This window comes from Phaseolus vulgaris, chromosome 8 (assembly GCF_000499845.2).
Source record: "Phaseolus vulgaris cultivar G19833 chromosome 8, P. vulgaris v2.0, whole genome shotgun sequence".
Taxonomy (NCBI): Eukaryota; Viridiplantae; Streptophyta; class Magnoliopsida; order Fabales; family Fabaceae; genus Phaseolus; species Phaseolus vulgaris.
In genome coordinates this window covers 48,694,806-48,716,899 of record NC_023752.2, presented here as the reverse complement: position 1 = coordinate 48,716,899, position 22,094 = coordinate 48,694,806, and the positions used below count along the sequence as shown (strand labels likewise).

At 32.8% G+C, this 22,094-nt stretch overlaps 1 protein-coding gene and 1 non-coding gene across 2 annotated transcripts; both read right to left on the bottom strand.

Annotated features, from left to right (window-relative positions):
* Positions 1–35: 35 nt before the first annotated feature.
* Positions 36–4,919, bottom strand: LOC137825280 (putative pumilio homolog 8, chloroplastic). The gene is made up of 5 exons (XM_068630953.1): positions 3,676–4,919; positions 3,405–3,567; positions 2,180–2,343; positions 981–1,236; positions 36–441 (listed from the first exon to the last, which is right to left on the bottom strand). Exons 1-5 carry the CDS (start codon positions 4,917–4,919, stop codon positions 337–339), a joined length of 1,932 nt encoding a protein of 643 aa, XP_068487054.1. The 3' UTR covers positions 36–336.
* A 14,820-nt stretch (positions 4,920–19,739) lies between these two features.
* On the bottom strand, positions 19,740–19,812 carry TRNAK-CUU (transfer RNA lysine (anticodon CUU)). The gene has a single exon. It is a non-coding gene; the product is annotated as a tRNA-Lys (tRNA).
* Positions 19,813–22,094: the final 2,282 nt, after the last annotated feature.

Genomic DNA, 22,094 nt, shown 5'->3' with positions numbered 1-22,094 from the left:
TCTACACATCATTCTACGTAGAAAACAAAAAAAAAAAAGAACATCATAGGATGTATCGTACATCATACATCCATAGCACAACATACTGCAGTATAAACCTGCATTATATGCATCTAGAAAACAATTGCCTTGAGCTTTCAGAGCCTTATATCACATGGGAAAATCAGTAGGAGGCTCAAATCAGATTCTTATACAGTCAAGTAGGCATACATACAACATATGCTAGTGGCCAGGACATAATAGAAGTATAAAACAAAGAGAGACTTAATTATGAGAAAAATAGTGAAAAAAACTCAAGAGGACAACAACATATCTTGTCTAGCTGCCAGTCATTCATCACTTATTAAGTATGTTCCTTGAGAAAATCCTTTTGCAATAAGGGTTGGTGCGCAAGATTTTGTGGGGTCGAACTGCTTCCACTAGAGATGTATGCAGAGAACCCTATTTCAGAGAAAAAGATACAAGAAAAAAAAGCATCACAATACTGAAATGAATAATAAAGCAAGATATTGAGGTAGAGCTGTTAGTGAGTGCAAGAGATGTTAATAATACATTCTTTATCATTAGTTAAAATTTTGAAAGTCAAAATTTTGTGAGTTTCACTTTTAATCAACTAATCTAATCCATAGTTTCATAGTTTTTAATAAAAATCAACTAACAAAGTGGTAAGGTAAATGTGACAAAAAAGTGTCAGTGCGTTAGAGTAAAAAGTGGAAGCTTCGTCCTACAGAAGAAATAGTCTCAAATTATCATATTATCACCCTCTGATGTTTTCTCTCCAATACCTGTTTTACGATTCCCTAGAATTCATTAGTTCTACGAAAGAAAGTGAGACTCACTCATTATTCATGAGTTATATAAAGGAAGTGAGTCTCATCTTTTATAGTGATTCTTTTATAAATTTCAATTCATAATAGTAAACAGTATATGTTAGAAAATGTATTACAAGCCTTTTCTTTATTGTATATTGGGTTTCAAACCTTGGTCACTCCGAGAGCACGTTGAACAACGTAGTTGGCAAATGGGTCTGGTAGCAACCGCTCAAAGTGAGGAAAAGATAACATTTCTTGGACTATTCCGGACCTGCTCTCTGCAATATGCATGAGGCATTTTTCAACCACATGACTGCTAAATTTTTGCATGGAAAGGTTTACGTAGTTCCCTTTGAACTGGAAATGCAGCGTGGATGAGATACTTGGGATCTCCATCTCTATAATATATTGAACAACGTAATTTCTGCAGTGCAACATATTGAAAAGTTTGCTTTGAGAGACTGGTTTTAAAGTAATATAAATAAACAATTAATCCAAGATGTAACTAATCAAATACAAACTATGCTTCCAATGTTTTTTTTAACTATCATTAGTGCATGTTGTCACAGAAGAAAGCTAACATATTAATACAAATGGAAAATAAATGAAGTTGAAATACCTAGCAGGAGTATAAGAAGAATTTTAATTTACCCGTCATTAATGGAAGAACACTATGCTAAGAACCAAATACAGAACAAAAGAAATTTCAAAGCTTGGCAAGGTTACGGGAGATCCAATTAAAATCATTTTGAAAATGGGTTCATCAAGATTTTCCATTTGAGTGGAATAATCCATGACTTTGATTTTAGGGATGTTTTAGCAAAGTTTCACTCAAACAAGTCAAATGTTGTTTGTTTAGTAAGATAATCTACTCTTTTTTCTTTTGAAGTGAGATATCTACTGAAGAAAATTTAACTCTATATTTTAGTTTTTTTCTAATCTTACCAGTCTACCTTGCTAAAGTCCCTAATCCTTAACAATCGCATACATTCGCATAAATACGTTCTCCTAGGAGTCCACCCTAACCCCATTTTGAATATAACCCCAAAACCAACCCACAACCTTAAACTTTTACAAATATTAAATTTAAAGATATGCATTAATTTAATTCTCTTCACATATTTAGAAGAAAAAAAACTGTGAATACAAAGCAAAAGGATCGTGGAATAAAATATTATATGCCAATTTCTAAAATAGCTATAAATACTGGTCAAAAGTACGTGTTGTCCAAGATTAAACATTGAGAGGATTTATGAAATCCAAAAGTTCAAAACTTGTGTTTGTGGCATCCTAAACTTAGACCAACAAATATGAAATGTATAAATATCAAAACAGAATATTGACAGGTACAAGTTCAGGCTAATTACCCAAATGGATCTTGAGCAAGAATAAGCCCATGTCTACATATTTCCTGTATCAGCTTATCTTGGTACTTTCCGGTGGAGTAATCAATGCAACGTTGGAGTACACAACATCCATGTTCATGAGTAGCTATGTCAATACAGAAATTTGTAGCAGCGTCAAAGATAAACTGCAATAAATGATAGAGGGAAACAAGTGTGATGAAACTTTCAGTCAAATCCAGTAGGTTTAAGGGAGAGAAAAACAAATGAAGAATCGGATGTTAAGGCACGTGCACATTTCTAGATAAACAAATGATGAATCGGCTGAGTAAACAAGATTATTTTTAAATTTTTATTTAAATATTTATATATGCGCGCGTGTGTGAGATTGTCCAAGCACATTTTAATGGCAACAAGTAAAATATTTTACATTATTAGAGGATGTCACAAAACGACCCGAAGCTATTACTGTAAGTAACATTTTTAGGCCCGGCTCAATGGTATATATTCAATACTTAACCAAAATATTTATTCACTAGCTTCTTATCTAGTAGATTATTAGCCTTTTGAGCATTCCTAGTTGGGAAAGAAAAAGAAAAACAAACTACTCAGGCCAAGTAGATCATGCTTCAGCATTATGGTCTTAGGAGAGAACTCAACCTTCTCCCACCCGAAATTTTTTCTACAGTCGACTTACCTTTCAGAAATTTCTGAAGTGACCAGATATAACACAAATCTCAGAAATAAAGATAAAACCATGATATTTTGAAATAGAGTGTATAACTTAGATTCCGAGATTACCATGTAGATAAAAAAGGGTTCAACAAAGTGAAAGATTTGAGACTCCGAAATGTAATTCTAGTTGACACTGAAAAAATTGATGTGTGAGGTATGACAGCTCACACTAAGAAGCTAAGACTTCACTGAATGAAACCATTTTGTGAGACTTTAACAAAAACAGGAATGCCCTCCCTATGCTCTAAGTGGTGTTAATTATAGGCCATTTTGTGCTATGATGATGATGTCAATCAAGATCTGAAATGATTCCTCCATACAACTTAGAACAAAATTTGAGGTTAAATATAAAATCTCAATCGCTTGATGTATGTTTATTTTCCCTATATTCATCACCTCATCAACACTACAGTGTAATATAGTTCTTACATATTGTTCAATTAAATACCAGAGGAGAACTATTAGTTGTCCACTTTAAAAGTAACACAAGAAGCAAAAGAGAGAAGTATTATACCTCATTATCTTTACAACTAAAGTACTGCAAGCAACGTTGTATAACATGATTTCCGTTGAGATCCTTAATAAGATCAAGAAAATCAGGTTGAATGGCAGACCTCAGCAATGCAATTTGATTTCTAGAGTTGACAGTCGCAATCAATTTCTGAACCACCCGAGTTCTAATAACAATACTATCAATTCAGCATGTCATAGAGAAAAAGAAAACAGGTGCATTAAGATTTAGAAAAATACAACAATGTTGAAGTTCAACGGGAGGATACATATACCCGTGGGTATTGAAAGAGGTTTTGAGTAGTTGCCCTGGTTCTCTAGTCAACATTGACACAATCTGAAATCTTTCATCTTCAGCACACACATCAATCAGCTTTTGCACGAGGTAATTCCCAAAAGGGTCCATCATAAGCTCAACAACATCATCTATAACTCCTTTAAACACTATTTGTGCATCTTCAGAGGTGCCCTCATCAACCATCCTCTGTAGGAAGCGACAACCGTTCTGATCCTTTGCCAGGTGATAAATGTAACCTTGGAACTTAACCAAAGGACGAAAATTGAACAATGGCCGCGGAGAAAGAGAAACATCACTTGCAAGAATGCCATTATTTTCATGCCTAGTAGGAACGCGAGAAGGAATGAATTGAGGAACTTCATCTGGCACTGTTTGAGCTGGCGAAGGTAAACTACCTCTGTAAGCCCTCAAAGACTTGCACCCTTTACCTCCAACACACCATTTTACATCCTTCTCTTGCATGTTAAACCCACCATCACATTGAAAGGCCACAGGGTCCCCTCTAGAATGCGAAAATTCACCACTGGGGGCTACGACCACCCTTGTTGGTGCTCTTTCTTTCACTGCAGGGAACAAATGAGGCGATGGATTGTTCACATTCGTAGTAAGCTTGGATTGCTGCATGGAGGGATAACTTTGAGGGAGCATAAAGGGACTCCTTATATCCCAATCCATTGCAAATGGCCCTCTAGCATGAAACGGGTTCTGCCTTTGAAGGTTTCTATAACAAGTGTTCCTCCTTTGGTTAAATTCCATTGGGGGTCCAAAACTGTGTCCCTTCACATCAGAAGAAGGCTTCATACCCCAAGCAGACGACAGGGCACCCCTTTCTTCACCAACATGTGCATATCCATCCAAAGAACTACGAGGTGTGTGTGAGAGTGAGAGTGAGAGTGAGTGTGAGTTTGAGTGTGAGTATGGGTGTGAGGGTGGGAATGCATGTGTGTACGATGAGTCCATAACATCAACACCATATCTATGTCCATGTCCATGGCCATATCCTCTGGTTTTGTTAGCGCCATTCCCTTGTTCACCAAAAACACCCATTCTAGCAAAATCATTAGACAGGAAGACATCAACATCATGGTCGTGGTTGATGATGTTGTTTTGGCCCCACATCGGAAAGGCGTTGGTGGGAGCAGTGGAAGGTTGTGGCGTAACGTTGGCATGGTGAAGGTTAGGAAACCCATTCAACCAAGCTCCAACCTCTTCGTTTCTCATGGCGTAGTTTGCGGATATTGTGATGAAAGGGAAAAGAGAGAAGAGAAGGGGAATGGGAATAGAAAAGGGGGAAGGGGACAGGTGGCAGTATGGTGTTTGAATCCACCTGTTTCCTCTTAGGAGAAAGTGAAGGAGGAAGAATCGCAGAAGGAGGTATTTGATTTTTTATTTAGTTTGACAGAGTAGTGTGTACGGTTCACACAAAATCGGCACTACACTGCACAAGCCGTTCTTGACACAACACAAGGGTCTGCAGATGCAGGTGCAGGGCCATAACAACTTCTCTTTTCTGCCATTACAAATTCTGATTGTTTCCTTTTCTTGTTATGCTTTCAACAAAAAGCTGTTATTTTGATATCTTTAGATCATTCAATCATTTGACACACACACACAATATTAGTACCAGGATGTGTAAAAAAATGTCTTCATGTCCTTATATATTCTGCCAAAAACTTGGACATGATATATTCATATCTTATAGTTAATATACACGGAATAATAAATTAAATAATATTATAATATAAAATCAGTGTATGTTTAAATGATATTTTTTATTAAAATTACATATATTTAAAAAAAAAAATTTAATTTAGCAAAATTATATAATATTTTGAAATTATAACTAATATCCTATAAAGTATTAAAATAAATATTATTGAATTAAATATTGTAATAAATAATATAATTTAAACTTATATGTCACGATAATTATAAATGTAAATATAAATAAATAAATAAAATATATATATATATATACATAGTAAATTACATCTAATAGAAAAAATCTTTTGTGTTAATTGAGAAGAACACCGTTGACTGTGAATAGAGGCTTGTGGTGAGAAAGACGAAGAGAAGAATGCAAGATAAACCCCAAAAGCATTGAAAGAGTGAAACCAGAGAAATAGCAAAACATGAAAAGTATCTTCTGTAATTGATTATGATTAAATGAATTAGAGAAGTGTTATGTAATAATAAACTGAGCCTAAAATACATGGTGGCAAAGAGTAAAGGAGGCCCAAGGCCCAAACAAAAAAAATAACTAACCTAAGAATATATAATCATTTTAACTAACACCCCTCAAGTTGGGAATAGATATTTTGCATTCCCAGCTTGGACTTGAGATTAGTAAAGATGGAAGGAGCCAGTGGTTTGGTGAGGATATCGACAGTTTGCATGGAGGAAGTGATGGAAAGCAACTTGAGAAGACCAACATTAACTTTTTCTCGGACAATGTGGTAGTCAGTCTGATAGAGATCAAATAAGAGAGGATTTTACTAATGGAGGAAGAGGTCATTCATCCAAATATTTGAAGTTCTTCCTTCTAGTCTTCTAAAAAATTAAAGAAGAATTTAAATAAAGAGAGGACCAAGCCTAAAGCCAAAAGAAGACTACAAGCTTTCAAGAATGGGCTTCAATTAATATCTCTCTTTATAGTTTCTTTTGTATAAATTTGTAAATAATATAGAATAGTATTTAGGTAGGTGCTAAGAAGGAAACCTAAAGATACCTCTTGTGTAAAGCATCTTTAGATATTAGCTTTAGAAAAATCTAGAAAGGTATCCCTTCCTTCTCCACTTTAGGCGCTAGAAGTGGAAGAGTTGGGTAACCTTGGTTAGCTTCCTTTGTAAGCTTCTTGTACACTCATGACCGGTCCTTCTCCTATAAAAGGAGGGCTTGAGTCTTTCTAATACAAATTTGATATTTTGAGTAAAGAAATTCTCCCATATTGGTGAGTGATTGAGAGACTTGTGTCTTCTCTTCTTCTTGTCTCATCTTGAGTGCATCTTGGAACCTCAAGTGGCGGCATCTACACTCATCTTGGAGCCTTACATCCTTCAAGTGGCGTGTTCATCTCCAAGAACTTCAACCACATAAGTTCCCTATTTCATTTCATCTTCTTCATCCATTTTCCCTTCATTCCAAATTACCCATTTTTGTTCTACTTGTTTGTTTTCACTTTCAATCGGTGCAATCTCTTCCTTATGATGTCCTCTTTCATTTGCTGCACTTATATTCAATTTTAATCGGTGCAAATTGGTTGTTCTTGTTGTTTTTGTCACGTCCTCCATGGGTATAATTGTTATATGTTGTGTTCTTGAGTTTCTATCCATGGGTTTGTTGTTCAAAATGGGTTTCTATGTGAGTTTGGCTTGGTTACTTGTGTTTTGGTGAGTTCTTGAATGTTAAGAACATTGATCCAATTCTTAAAAAGTGCCTAATCATATTCCAACTCAAGTTGACTCCATAACATGTCTATGAAACATCTCTATCTTGTTATTGGAATCATATCACAATCTCTATGTGTTTGGTGCGTTCATGAAAAACCTGATTTGAGGCAATATAAATTGTTGATTGATTGTCATAGTATAGGATTGCAGGTTCAATGTAAGGAATGCCAAGATCCTTAAGAATGTAAGTCAGCCACTGAATTTCACAAGTGGTTGATGTAAGGTCTCTACACTCGGCTTTCGAAGAACTTCGTGTGATAATCTGCTACTTCTTGGACTTCCATGATATAAGAGACTCACCCAAGAAAATGGAGAAACCAGTAACTGATTTTCTAGTTTCAGGGCATGTTGCCCAATTAGAATCACTATAACCTCGGAGCTGGTTGGTATTGTTCTTGTGAAGAAAGATTCTCGAGCCAGGATTTCCCTTCAGGTACCTTAGAATGCGAAAGACAACTTATTGATGGTGCTTTGTAGGAGAAGAAACAAACTGACTTAAGTTGTTGACACTGAAGGCTATGTCAGGCCGTGTGTTGGTGAGATACATCAGTTGTCCAATAAGTTTGTGGTAGGTAGATTATTCTTCTTCATTAAGTTTGATGTTGTTAGTGGAAGAAAGGCGAGAGGAATGAGGCATGGGTGTAGGCATGGGGGCACAATTCAGCATTCTCGTTTCATGGAGGAGATCTAAGGTGTACTTTCTTTGACTGATATGTAGACTAGATTTGTTGTGTGCCACTTCCAGTTCCAAAAAGTATGTGAGGTCCCCTAAATTCTTAATTTTGAATTGTTGATCCAGCAACTTAGTGATATGAGCAATTTCCTCATTATCGTTTCCAGCTAGTACAACATCATCCACATATACAAGAAGAGCAGTGATTTTAGTATGGTGCATTTTAAAAACAACGAATGATCAACAGATGACAATGTGTAATTATGTGAAAGTAAGAAATTAGATAATTTGGCATACCATTGTCGGTTAGCTTGACGAAGACCATAGAGAGATCTTTGGAGTTTGCAAACATGTTTAGCAGAGGGGAGAGTGAGGCCAGGTGGTGGCTATATATACACATCCTCAAGGAGGTCTCCACGTAAAAACGCGTTATTGACATCTACTTGTTTAAGAATCCAATCATTGGAAGCAACAACAACAAGTAGAAGACACAATGTTTTCAATTTTGCAACAAGGGAAAAGGTGTTTATGAAGTCAAGGCCTTCTAATTATGTGTACCCTTTGGCTACTAAACATGCCTTATACCAATCAATAGACCTGTCCGATTTGTGCTTTATCTTGTAAACCCAACGACAGTCAATACCCATCTTTCCAGGCAAAAGAGTGGTAACCTGCCAAGTATGATTGGCATCAAGAGCAGTCAACTCTTCTTGCATAGCTTGTTTCCAGCAAGTACGCTTTGAAGCTTCCCTGTAAGTGTGAGGCTCCAAATGGAAAGAAATAGAAAGAGTAGTGCATAGCAGGAGATAAAGATTTATAAGAAATAAAATTATTAATGGGATATTTGGTACTTACACTATTTGTAGTGGTCAAATCAGTTTGAAAATATGCAAGATATGTTGGTGGCTTTCTTTGTCTATTTGATCGCCTCAGTGGTATGTTCAAATCATCAATTTATGTAGTGTGTCTCCATTTTGGTTAGTGTTCATGTCCTCATCAATTTGTGACTGAGAGTACGCACATTCAACAAACTAAGAAAGTCACAGAGAAACAGCTTCTAAAAGTTCGCCTCTTCATCAACACCACGAGGTGTTGTGGACAACTTCCAACTCCCTTTTGCTTTCTGATTGTCGTCGTCGGGTCTAACACCATTGCCTCTGAGATAGTTCGTCCATATGAGTTATCAATCCCAGACGCACCTTGTCTCCTTCTTCTTTTCTCATTTTCCTACGAACTTTGGGGAGTACGAAATGTGGAAAATCTTTCGAAGATGGGGAAAGTGCAGGAAGTGTTTATACCCCCGAAGAACGAATAGAACTGGGCACAGATTTGGTTTTGTAAGATTCACTGGAATCAATGATCCAGATAGACTTGAATATCAACTGGATAATATATGGATCGGAAACGCCAAATTATATGTGAACAAACCGAGATACAGAAGAAACCTTAAAGGGGGTAGACTGGAAACCAATAGAGGCCAAGGAAACCGCATGGATGATATCGGATTAAAGAAGATGGAACCGAGAGTAAGTAAAGTATGGAGGAAAAAAGGTGAAATGTCATACGCTCAAGCTGTTAAAAATGGTACAGACACAAAAAACTCCTTTGAGAAGTGGACGGGGCAAATAATTCAGGTGAGGATTGAAGACAAAGAATGGATGAAGAGAAGTTACGTTGGGTATCTAAATGAAACAACAAATTTTGAAGATATCAAAAACTGTTTTTTTCTAAATGGAGCAAATTTTATACGTCTAAGATATTTGGGTGATAATGTTATGCTACTCACACCAGAGGGAGAAACTAGTGTGGAAGATATGATTAAGGAAAATAAAAAAATGGCTAGAGGAGTTTTTTGATATTATTAGACCATGGGATAACTCTGTCACGGTTGGAAAACGAAGGGTATGGGTCAGAGTTTGGGGGATACCGTTTAATCTCTGGGAAATGTCCGTCTTTGTGAACACAGTAATCAATATCGAAAATCTTCTCGCAGTTGATAAAATTACTGAGAACTATGACGAACTACAATATGCACGTCTTCTCGTATCCATACCACTCGTAGCTGAAGCTCGTTCCTCAAAACGAATGATGATCAACAGATCTGTATATCAAATACGCATAGAAGAAGACTTTATCTGCTGTGACAATCTCAAACAGATGAATACGGATGAAGTATCTTATTCTGAATCTTTCGTTGGTGAGGAGGAAGACGTATCTGATTACGAAAATGCAAAAGAGCTTGAAAAGTTGATGTCTACGAACTCAAAAATGGTGGCGGAGATGAACATCGGAATCTCGCTAGAGACGACGTCGAAGGGAAGGTACGAATCACCTACGATGAGAGAAGCTCTGAAAAGTTGCTCTTCTGACACAGTGGTACCAGATTCAGCTTCCCAAGACAACGGCTACAAAACTCCAACGGACATGATCCAAGGAAACCCTAGAATTTCCCAAACAAATGGGCCAAACGAGTCACAAGCCCAGAGACGGGAATGCGCGGAATTTGAAGATGAAATGGTCTTGCAGGATGGGTTGTGCTCGTGGCCCATATGCGCTCCACATAATGATAATATCCAAGTTAGCCCTAACAATCAAGGGTCACCCATGTGTGCGGCTCACAACAAACCATCCAACGTCAGCCATAAGTCAGATACTCTTTGTGGGCCGAATGAGGCGGTAGTGGACCTATGGCGGGGGAGGGGGAGTGAAGATGGAAAAATATCGTTGGAATCTGGACGCACTAGCCAGCCCAATCAGAAACTTGAAGCCCATCTAATGGACATTGATCTCAACCCTCACGTCTTTCAGTGCTTGCACGAGAATGACTCTAACGGCTGTAAGAGTCATCAATGGGAGGATGAAACGATCACAATTTGTTGGACAACGAAAGGCATAGCAACAAGGGATGCAAAGAATGATCGTGTGATAAAAGGAAAAGAGGTTATGCAACCCACTTCTAATTCCGACTTTGCGCAGAACCATATGTCCCTTATCAACCAAACTAAAATCAATCCCAGCTCCTTGCTCCAGCGGTCCAACATGCTCATTGGTGAATCCAGTAGAAAAAGGAGAAAATCGACTCATGCACCGAATGGAGGGGTGAAGAGAACATCCAAAAGGTTAGCAAATAAAAAACCATTTATATATGTCTCTAATTCTGGAATTAGAAATTGTAATAGGATGTTTTGGTTGAAAAATAGCCCTATGGATGCGGTGAAATTATGGGATCTTGCGAAAAAATTGGGGTTTACATATTCTGGGGATGAGGACGATGTCATAAAACAAATAAATTTTCTGGAAAATAGGGACCAACAGTGTAATTTGTCTAGAAAAGAAGGGAATGAGACTGTTGATTAATGAGAATCTTATGTTTTAATTGTAGAGGGTTAGGCTCACAACACAAACGCACATACATAAAAAATATTATACAATTTGCATGCTTACAAGAAACTAAAATGGAAAATATAAATTCTGAGATATGCCAAAATATGTGGGGGAAATCGAACATAAACTGGATACATAAGAATGTTGACAATGGTGCAGGGGGAATCCTTACCATCTGGGATAATAATGCTTTTAAATTAGAATATCATTACATAGGAAATGGCTTTATTATTGTTCAAGGGATAATGCTTGATAAAAATCAATTAATTGTTGTGGTAAATGTGTATTCTGCTTGTAGTTTAAGTGAAAAAAGAATAATGTGGGAGGAAATTTTAAATTTTAAAGAACAAAATCAAATTAAGTTGTGGTGTATACTTGGTGACTTTAATGTCGTGAGAAAACAAGATGAGAGAATAGGTTGTCAACCTTTGGGTTCATACAAAAAGGAAATGAAAGATTTTAATGAGTTCATTGAAAAAATGGAACTATTTGACATACCTATGGTAGGAAGGAGATACACTTGGTATAGAACTAATGGGGAGGCAAAATCAAGATTGGATAGGACATTATTCTCCCTGGAATGGATGGATGTTTGGCCACAATGTAAACAATATGTTTTAAATAGAACGGTATCTGATCATTGTGCTTTAATTATAAAACAATCTCATCAAGAATTAAATGGCTGCAAGAAGGAGATCTAAATACACAACTCTTTCATAAGATTATAAAATGGAGGTCAAATAAAAACAGATTGAACGGGGTGTTTGTAGGGAATGAATGGTGTGAGGAACCATCAAGGGTAAAGGGGGAAGTTCTAAGGTTCTATAAAGAAAGATTCACGGGCTCACGACAAATTCAATTGCTCTTAGACAATGTTCCCGTCCCAAATATTAACAGTGAGGATAATAGGGCTTTGATAAAGGTAATCTTTATGGAAGAAGTGAAATAGGTAGTGTGGGATTGTGGTAGTAATAAATCCCCTGGACCAGATGGTTTTAATTTTAGCTTTTTTAAAGAATTTTGGGAGATTATAAATATATAATTATATAAAGTTGTATGTTGCTTTCAAAAATGGGGGAGATGGCCAAAAGGATGTAATGCCTCTTTCATCACAATCATCCCTAAAATTGTTAACCCTGTTAGATTAGAGGACTTTAGACCAATATCCTTAGTTGGCAGTTTTTACAAAATCATAGCAAAAATTTTAGCTAGAAGACTGCAGAAAATCATGCATATAATCATTGATCATAAACAAACGGCTTTCATTCAAGGAAGGGGTATTCTTGATAGCATAATTGTGGCAAATGAAGTTATAGAGGAGGTAAGAAAGAAGAAGAGTAAGTGTATCATTGTTAAGGCTGATTTTGAGAAAGCCTACGACTCTGTGGATTGGAATTTTCTATTTTATATGTTACAAAGGATGGGGTTTGGAAATACATGGATTAAATGGATTAGGAGTTGCTTAGAATCATCATCTATATCCATACTTGTCAATGGAAGTCCTACTGAACAATTCCAACCGACAAAGGGCCTAAGGCAGGGCGACCCTTTAGCACCATCTCTATTTCTTATAGTGGCTGAAGGTTTGGCTGGAGTCATGAGAGTGGCCCAACAAAAAGGACTCTATGATGGGATTAAAGTAGGCTTGGATCAGGTTGAGGTTAGTATGTTACAGTTTGCTGATGATACTATATTTTTCTGTGAGGATAATGTGAAAAACATTAACACAATTAAATGTACTCTAAGATGTTTTGAACTTGTGTCTGGTTTGAAGGTGAATTTTCGAAAAAGTAAAATCGCAGGTATAGGTGCACAACATACTGAAATTCTAAGATACTCTGCGATTTTAAATTGTAATCAAATGGAAGTTCCTTTTAAATATTTAGGGGTTCCTGTGGGAGATAATCATAGGAAAAAAGTGTTTTGGAATGATATGATAACAAAAATTAAAAGCAAGCTTTCTAGTTGGAAAGGAAAATTTTTATCTTTTGCTGGAAGAGTTACTTTGATAAAATCTGTCATTTCAGTTGTCCCTTTATATTACTTATCTCTGTTCAAAATGCCTACAACAGTTGGGAATTTAATCACAAGATTACAAAGAGATTTTCTATGGGGATGGGGAAGTGATAAAAGGAAGATAGCCTGGATTAAGTGGGACCTTCTATGTCAATCCAAATCGGAAGGAGGACTGGGAATTAAGGATGTAAAGTTGTTTAATATGGCTCTTCTTGGGAAATGGAAATGGGGACTTGGTTGTGAAAAATCAGGACTTTGGAAACAGGTATTGGAATCTAAATATGGGTCTTGGAGAGAGTTAGATGATAGTGTTGTGTCAAATACTGAATCTTGGTGGTGGAGAGATATCAAGAAGGAGTGCGGAGGAAACTCAAACTCTTGGTTTGATAATTAAAGAAGGTGGAAGGTCGGTGCAGGGAGTAATATTATGTTTTGGACAGACCATTGGATAGGGAATGATACTTTGAAAAACAGATATCCCAGAATTTTTTCAAACTCAGTGCTTAAATAGGGCTCTGTAGATAAATATGGGGTATGGCAAGAAAATCAGTGGGTATGGCAAATAGAATGGAGAAGAGAGTGGTTTTTATGGGAAAATGAAATTATAAATGAATTTATGGATGAATTGAAGACTATTAAAATAGATGCTTGTAGAAATGATGAGTGGATGTGGGTAGGTGATATCTCAAATTGTTTTACTGTTAATTCTGCTTATAAAATCCTTTGCCAACAAAATAATTTGCAGTCACATTCATGCTCTGCTTTCAATTTTGATTCTTTTTGGAGCCTAAAAGCTCTACCATCAGCACATTACTTTGCCTGGCGTGTTTTATTTGGTAAAATTGCAACATATGATAATTTAGTACATAGAGGAATTCAGGTTGGAAGGGGAATGTGTGTCATGTGTGGGTCTGAGCTTGAAACAGTAAATCATATTTTCTTCACATGTAAAGTGACTTCTAAAGTATGGTGTATGTCTGATGCTTGGGCTGGTAGAGCTTTTGTACATTGTGATAATGCTATTCAACATTTCGAACAAATAGGTTTTACGGGTCTAAACTACTTGGGAAATTGTGTTTGGAAATGTATGTGGATTTCTATTATTTAGGGAATTTAGAATCATAGGAATAGGATAATTTTCAATAATGCAGTGGTGGATCCTGTTGAAATTTTTGCTTTGGCCCAAGTAAAGGCGTGGACATGGGTAAGTTATAAATTTCCAAAGTCAAATTTCTCTTATTCTGATTGGTGTATTAATGTATATGAATGTTTAAAATCAATACATTGATGATTAACGCCCTTTCTTTGCTTTTGGTTGGATTCTTAGTTTGCATGAGAGGAATGCCCTTGGGGTACAACTATAATCATAATGGATGCTTGGAAAATGCAATAGATAGCAAGGAGACAAAGTCTTTCTTTTGAGTTGATACGCTTATAGTCTGGAATTGGACTAAGTTGTAGGATTCCTTTATAGCTAATTTGGTTTATGTATTGACATCTTGTTGTTTTTAAAGAGGTTAAGATTAGCATATATATGTGTATGTTTAGGCATGTTATCTGGAAACCTCATTTCTTTAGTATAAGGAATTGTGTAAATGGGTTGGAGTACCCCTAGTACTTCTATTTATTAAATCTTTATTGCTTATTAAAAAAAATAAAAATAAAAAATTTGTGCAATAGCCATATTCTCATGATGACCAAAGAAGAAAAAGACAAAGCACATGGCGAGCAGTCATCTCAGCAAACAATTCAAGACCCCACCGAGGATCTCATGGGCTCGACCAGTTGAGATGGGCATAAACCAGAGCACCAACTGTTCTTCCTTTTGGTCTTCTTAAGAGATAGAATATGTTGTAAATAATGTTGGGCTCACTTTAGGGGTCCAAATAGCAAAGATAGGCTAGAATAAGGTGCCTTTAGCATAAGAGGGAGTGTATGTATCATTTTAGTGAGGCTTATGTCCTCTTAGGTTTGAGGACTTATCTTGAGTGATTGGGAAGCTCTCAAGTGGTGGCCAACACACTAATCTTGGAAGAAAATCACCCTCCAAGTGGCGTGACATTTCTCACCCACCACCATAAGTTTTCTCATTCCATTTCTCCATTCCTTTTATGTTTTTTTGTCTTTTAGTTCTCTTATTTGTTGCTCTTGGGTTTCACTCATAATCATGAGTATGGTGCATCATTTGGGAGACCATGTCCACCATTGATGTTTACCTTGTGCCCATTTCAATTTCGCAATTGCATCTCATACTCACTATATTTTGTTTTTCATCTTTGCCTCTATGAAGTGCATTTTCACACTTACTTAATCACTTGGTTAAGTTCGTGTCCTATGAGAATCTTCCTTAGGTCCTCACCATTAATTGATAAAATTCCAATCTTAAGTAAAAGTGTCACCATAAATGAAAACACCTAAAATCAACTCACATCATGCCCTAAGATAGGAGATAAAAGAGATTGTGATTTTGTTATCTATCAAAGAGTTTTTCGCTTCGTTTGAGAAATCCAAGGTGGTGGAGGGGTTGAAGGCCAAAAATAGAATGGTTAGGACAATAAGAAGAAACCATATTTTCAACCCCAATCATTTAAAGGGATTGGGTTGGGATCTCAACAACAATAGTTCTTCTTATAGTGTTTTAGATTCGGAGGGGGTATGTGTTATGTTCTCAAATACGAAAACTTTCCAAAACCATTTAATCATTAATCTTATTTAAAAATAATGTTTTCTATGTTGTGGAGATTTTAAATAAGATTTGAAAACATAAAAGTAATGTCATAAAACATTCTAAGAATGTAAAACTTTCATGCTCTCATTTTCTAAGACTTTATAATGAAATATTTTTCATTAAAAAACTTTCCAATATAGTTTTAAATTTAATTCTAATTGCAAAGTTGTATTTGAAAATATTTTATAGTCAAGAAAGTATTTTCCATTCACAAAACATTTAAACACAAGGTATTTGAGATTTTCAAATTCTTCTATGTTACGTTCTTAAATACAAAATCTTTCCAAAACCATTTAATCATTAATCTTATTTGAAAATAATATTTTCTATGTTTTAGAGATATCAAATAAGATTTGAAAACGTAATAATAATGTCATAAAACTTTCTAAGAAGGTAAAAGTTTAATATGACCACTTCCATGACAAAGTGGTTTGTCTAAAGAGTAGAAGATACTTGTATCATCTGATATGTGCAATCTTTAGTGTTCGTCCGATTGCTTGTAAACAAGTGCTTTGATATCGTTTGCCTTATGATCTTCAAGGGGATCGTGTGATGATCTTCTAATGATTCCACGTGCACTAGGATCTTGTGATGAGATCTTCTTAATGAGTTCATCTTATGCATTCCAATGAGATCATTTGACGTGAGCTTTTTATGTATATCATTTTACGCGTCTTTTCTTCTTTGAATGTTATCTTTATAAGCTCTTAGACATTTGTCCTATACTAAGATCAATATTGGATTGTCTGATAGTCTTTCTACTATGAGTATGTGACATTCGTTTAACACGTCTTGTTGCTAGTTGTATTGTCTAATGTGTTAACATTTGTTGGTCTTTGCTCATTTTCTTAATGTTTTAAACTTATACTGCATATGAGTGAACTTTGTTATACTGTAACACATCTTATAGTGTTTATTATCATCAAAACACATAAACACTCATATCATTAGATCATCTTATGAGTATTAGATCATCTACTGACTTAACACACTACTCACCATGGCTTGAACGATTATGTGAACTCTCAAGTGATTGAGTGTTTAGCTCAAGTGAGAGCTTGTCGCTTGAGTGAAAGAGCGGTTAGAGAAACTCTTTCTCTTTTAGAAGGCTTCCACTCAAGTGAGGATGATTGGCGGTGTTTCATGAGTTCTAAAACCTTGGAGAATCATGCAACCAAGTTAGGGAACTAAAGTGGTGAAATAGTTTCTCAAGCATTGATATAACAATGCATGAACCTCTCGACCTTGTTGGAAAAAGTCCAATAGGTATGTATTACAATAGGGTGATGAGGACACTTAAGGGATGGACACTCGAGCATGGAGATTGGTGATTAAGAGAGATGGTATTTCTGAGTAATGGGAAGTGAATGCACTTGAACAAAAGGAGCTCAATGGTTTATTATTCAAATATTATTAATGATGATAATATATAATAAATGTAACTAATTATATATGTGTTGAAATATATGATTAATGTATGATATGTATGTGATGATAATGATAAGGTGAGATATGATATGTATATATATAATATATATATATGACATGTCACCCTTTTCTTGATGTGCATTGGATACTTTGGATGGTAACATGTGTGGTGAAAGTGTTGGCCTATGTGACGAGATATCAAACATATTAGCTTATTAAGTAAAGGTTTATTAATTATTTGATCATGTAGATTAAGACATCAGGTAGTGAAAAGTTATATAAAGTTTATGAATTAGACTTAGATAAATAGGTGCATATTTACCCTAACCTATAATCAGTTTCTAATAGAATATGATTAATAATAAGGATGTATCTCGCAAAAGTCATTGTATAACAAGAATCTTAGTGTGACAATTATATTATACATTAAAAAGTAACTATGAATTTCACTATCTTATTAACTATATTTTAATTAATAATATTCATTGAACATCATGTTAAAAAATATCTCCATCTTATTGAAAATATATATAATATATGATGTAAAATATTAAACATGTAATATAATATAATATATATATATATATATATATAATATATGTATATATATATAAATTACACACTAAAAACAGAATTACCAAAAGAGGATAATATATATGTGGATTTTCAGAAGATATTTTCCACATGTTAAAATAGATGTATAAAAGTTTTAAAAATATCAAATATATTAAAATTAATCAGAATTATTTTTATTTATATATTAAATTATATGTATGAAAAAAAATGGGAATATATATTATTCAAACTCCTATAATTACGTGATATATTTATATACAAATAATGTGTATAATAAAGTTGTCAGATGCAAAAATTATAAATAATTATAATGTATATTTATTAGATGCGAATCTTTTCATTGAAGTAACAAGATCTCAATATTATTATCTTACTTTTTTTATTTATATATTCTTGTGGTACAAACGAGTGACTCGTATTTTCTATTTTCAGTCAATTATTTCGGTATTGATATTTGAAATATAGGTAATACGTTCTGACATAATGCAGAAACAAAATATAATACTTTAATTTTTCTAATTTTAGTTCGAGAGTGATACTCATGTTGTCAATTTAAATAAATAAAAAATTACTGGTGCCTTTTAATTTAAAAAAAAAAATATTAATGGGTTGAATAAAATGATTCATAAGTGTTATTATGCTTTTAAATTCGTGCTCTTATTATTTAGTTGCCAGAAAGTATACTTTAAAATTATGCTTTCGTGATAATTATATCAATCAGTTTTACACTTAATTACTATAAATGCCACATTTATAAAAGGATAAAAATATTAACCTTTACTATATTATTTTATGTTGCGAAGAAAAATTAAAGGAATCACACTAAATATATGACTGAATTCTGTTATACATTTTGAATAGTATATATAGTATTAAAACATTTTTCATATTTTACTTTTTTATAAAAATTAATTTTAAAAGGAGTTAATTGAGATATAAGGGTTATTATCTTTTATACCTCATGATTTATAATTGTAAAAAATAATTATATATTTAAAAAGTAGTATTATAATATTTCTCGCATTCTCCTTTCTTGTATGAAAATGTATCTTTAGAAGGAATTACATGAGATATAAGTGTTTCATCTTTTGTAACTCATGATTTTATTATCTAGTTACCAGAATTATACTTTTAAAGTTACACATTTACTATAATTACTTTGTATACTATGAATTTTGTACATAATTGTTTGAAATGTATCATTTTTTTTTTCTTTTTTAAATTTCTGATAAATTTGGGGACAATGAAGTGAGAGGTTAAGAATTTTAAGAATGTCACTGAAGTTGGGTTAACAAAATAAATGTATTATTATAAATAAAATAAATAAAGGTATAATTTTCAATAAATAAATATATATATACAGCAAAATAATATTTAAAAAATAATTTAAATTGTTTTTAATTATAAAATATATGTTTATAAAAAATAATATTTAGAAATTATTTTGGAGTATAAAATCATTTTTATTATTTTTCTAAGAAGTATATTTTATTATAATTAATAAAATCATATTTAAAAAGATTATTATATTTAAAAAATATACATTTAAATTGAGATATAAGTGTTATTATCTTTTTGTATCTTGTAATTTTAATATTTGATTACTAAATTTAAAACTATTTAAAAACATTTTTAAATGCATAATCTTTAGAAATAAATATTAAATATAAAATTGAAAATAAAAATACATTAACAGTACATTTAAAAAAAACTATAAGGAAAAAGAAATTAAAAAAAGAGGAAAACAAAAAACCCTAAAATTAAAAAAGAGAAAACATAAAAAAAATCGCCCACCATGGGGCTCGAACCCACGACCACAAGGTTAAGAGCCTTGCGCTCTACCAACTGAGCTAGACGGGCAGATATTATTAATTTTCATCTTTTACAATTTATTCTTAGTTATTGAATATTATATATATGATATAAGAATACTTTTGATGGATAAAAGTAAAAATATAATTGGTGATTTGTAAAAATATTTCCGATGAATGTTACTTATTAGAGTAAGCTTAAAAATAAATATATTATTTTAATATAAATTGGTTAAGCTGAAGAAGCTTAATTACTTATGTAATAACCTTGTCTAAGTTTATAAGAAATTTTCTTTAAATTTAAACATGTGTATAGAATCTCTATTAAAATAATATGTTTATTTATAATTTATATATATATATATATATTAAAAAATATATGTGTATTAAGTCTTACAAATTCATTACTTTTAGAATATATTTAAAGATTCAATTGACAATTATAAAGACACTTACATATTATTAATAAAGATTATCATATCCTAGTGAGACTATTATATGACAAAATTTAAACTCGTATATCCTTATGAGATATAAATTGATCTTTATCAACTGAATAAATTTTTATTAATTAACTTTTATATACAAAAGTTACTATACACTAAAAAAATAATAAAAATAAAAAACAATTAGTTACTATATTAAATAAATTAAATATTATTTGGAAACTAAAAACTTTATTACATCTTGGTATAATATTATATATTTTTATTGAAATTAAGAAAGAATATATATATATATATATATATATATATATATATACCATTATATAAAAAATATATGTTATTGGTAAATTTTCTTTGATATCATTTTTTATTCTTTAATAAATAAGAACAAATTACTCTAATATAATTGTTCTTATAAAACTTACACTTTCATTTAACTTCAGGAGTGAACTAAAAATATGGAACCATACATTTAACATATAATGCAGTAACCAAATGCATAACAATATAAAGAAATTATTGGTCTAAATGTATTTATCAAATAATGAAATGCAAAGAAATGAAAATACCTCTATTTTGGCAAGTGGCTAGTCTTCCTTTTTTTCTCTTTGGTAAGGCTATGTTTTTTTTTTTTGTGTTATCTTTCTAACTATCTCAATCAAGAAATAATTTGCTTCTATTTTTATAAATTAATTATTAATCTAATGTTATACTTAAAATTTAAATTACTATTTTATCCTACATTTACAAACTAACAATTGGTAGTATTCCAAATCCATAGAAAGAGTGAAATTAACATGGAAAGTCAAATAAAACCATTATCAATTAATCAAATAAAGGAATTAACCACACTTTGAATTTTAAGAAAAATAAGAAAATAACACTTAAGTCTAAGATTTGTTAACAGTCATGAATCTATGGCTAAAGAAATAATTCTACATCTATATGCAGTAATAGATGAGTTATTTGGATAATTTATTAATTTTATTGTTAAAAATATTTACTAACTTGGACAGTCTACCAACAAAAAAAAATTGACAAGTAACTTGGACAATCTATAAAAAAAAAATGACAAATAACTTAAAAAAAATCTGCCACTAAAAAGTTGACCAGAATTATTCCTCTGCATAAGGTATCCTAATGTCTAAACAAGCATAATCACTACAAGAAAATCATGAAATAGAAACCAATTTTTAGAGACCAAAATAATTAGTTACAATAGGAACTAAAATAGAGACCATTTTAAAAACTAAAAAAAAATGGTTTCTAAATTAGTTTCTATTATTTTCTATTATTGTAAATGGTTTCTAAATTGGTATCTAATTAGCAACTAAGGTTTTAACTACCAATTATTTAGTTTCTAAATTTGGTAGCAAAAACCTTGGTTGCTAATTGGATACCAATTTAGAAACTATTTAACAATAATAGAAAATAATAGAAACTAATTTAGAAACCAATTTTTGTTTTAGTTTTTAAAATAGTCTCTAATTTAGTTACTATTGCAACTAATTATTTTGATTTCTACAAATTGGTTTCTATTTCATGGTTTTCTTGTAGTGAAAGGTTTAGTTCGACCTCTAGTTAAATCCATGAATTGCCTTAATTTGAATAAAAAAAAATATTTTCATTAAATATTTGATATTATAACACATCAATCAAATTTTAATGTACAAACACTTTTTTAATTTTTTATTTATTTATATGATGTAATTGTATAGGTCATTGCATTCTACAACCCTATGGTGTGAAGTTGTGTTTGTCCAAAACACTATGCTTCACATTTATAAAATATCCTACTTCTTTTCTCCTCACTCACTTCATTTCCTGCGTTGTTTGTATAAGAGGTTTTGCCGAAAAGTGTTTCCCTTTGAAGAATAGCCTCGGA

What these genes read in the sequence shown, in the direction of transcription:
- LOC137825280 (XM_068630953.1), bottom strand. Translation starts at nt 4,919, where the DNA reads ATGAGAAACGAAGAGGTTGGAGCTTGGTTGAATGGGTTTCCTAACCTT. An exon ending in TTAGTTGTAAAGATAATGAG is followed by an intron (nt 2,344 to 3,404) that starts GTATAATACTTC and finishes CATTTATTGCAG; the next exon opens with TTTATCTTTGACGCTGCTAC. An exon ending in GTGCTCTCGGAGTGACCAAG is followed by an intron (nt 442 to 980) that starts GTTTGAAACCCA and finishes TCTCTGAAATAG; the next exon opens with GGTTCTCTGCATACATCTCT.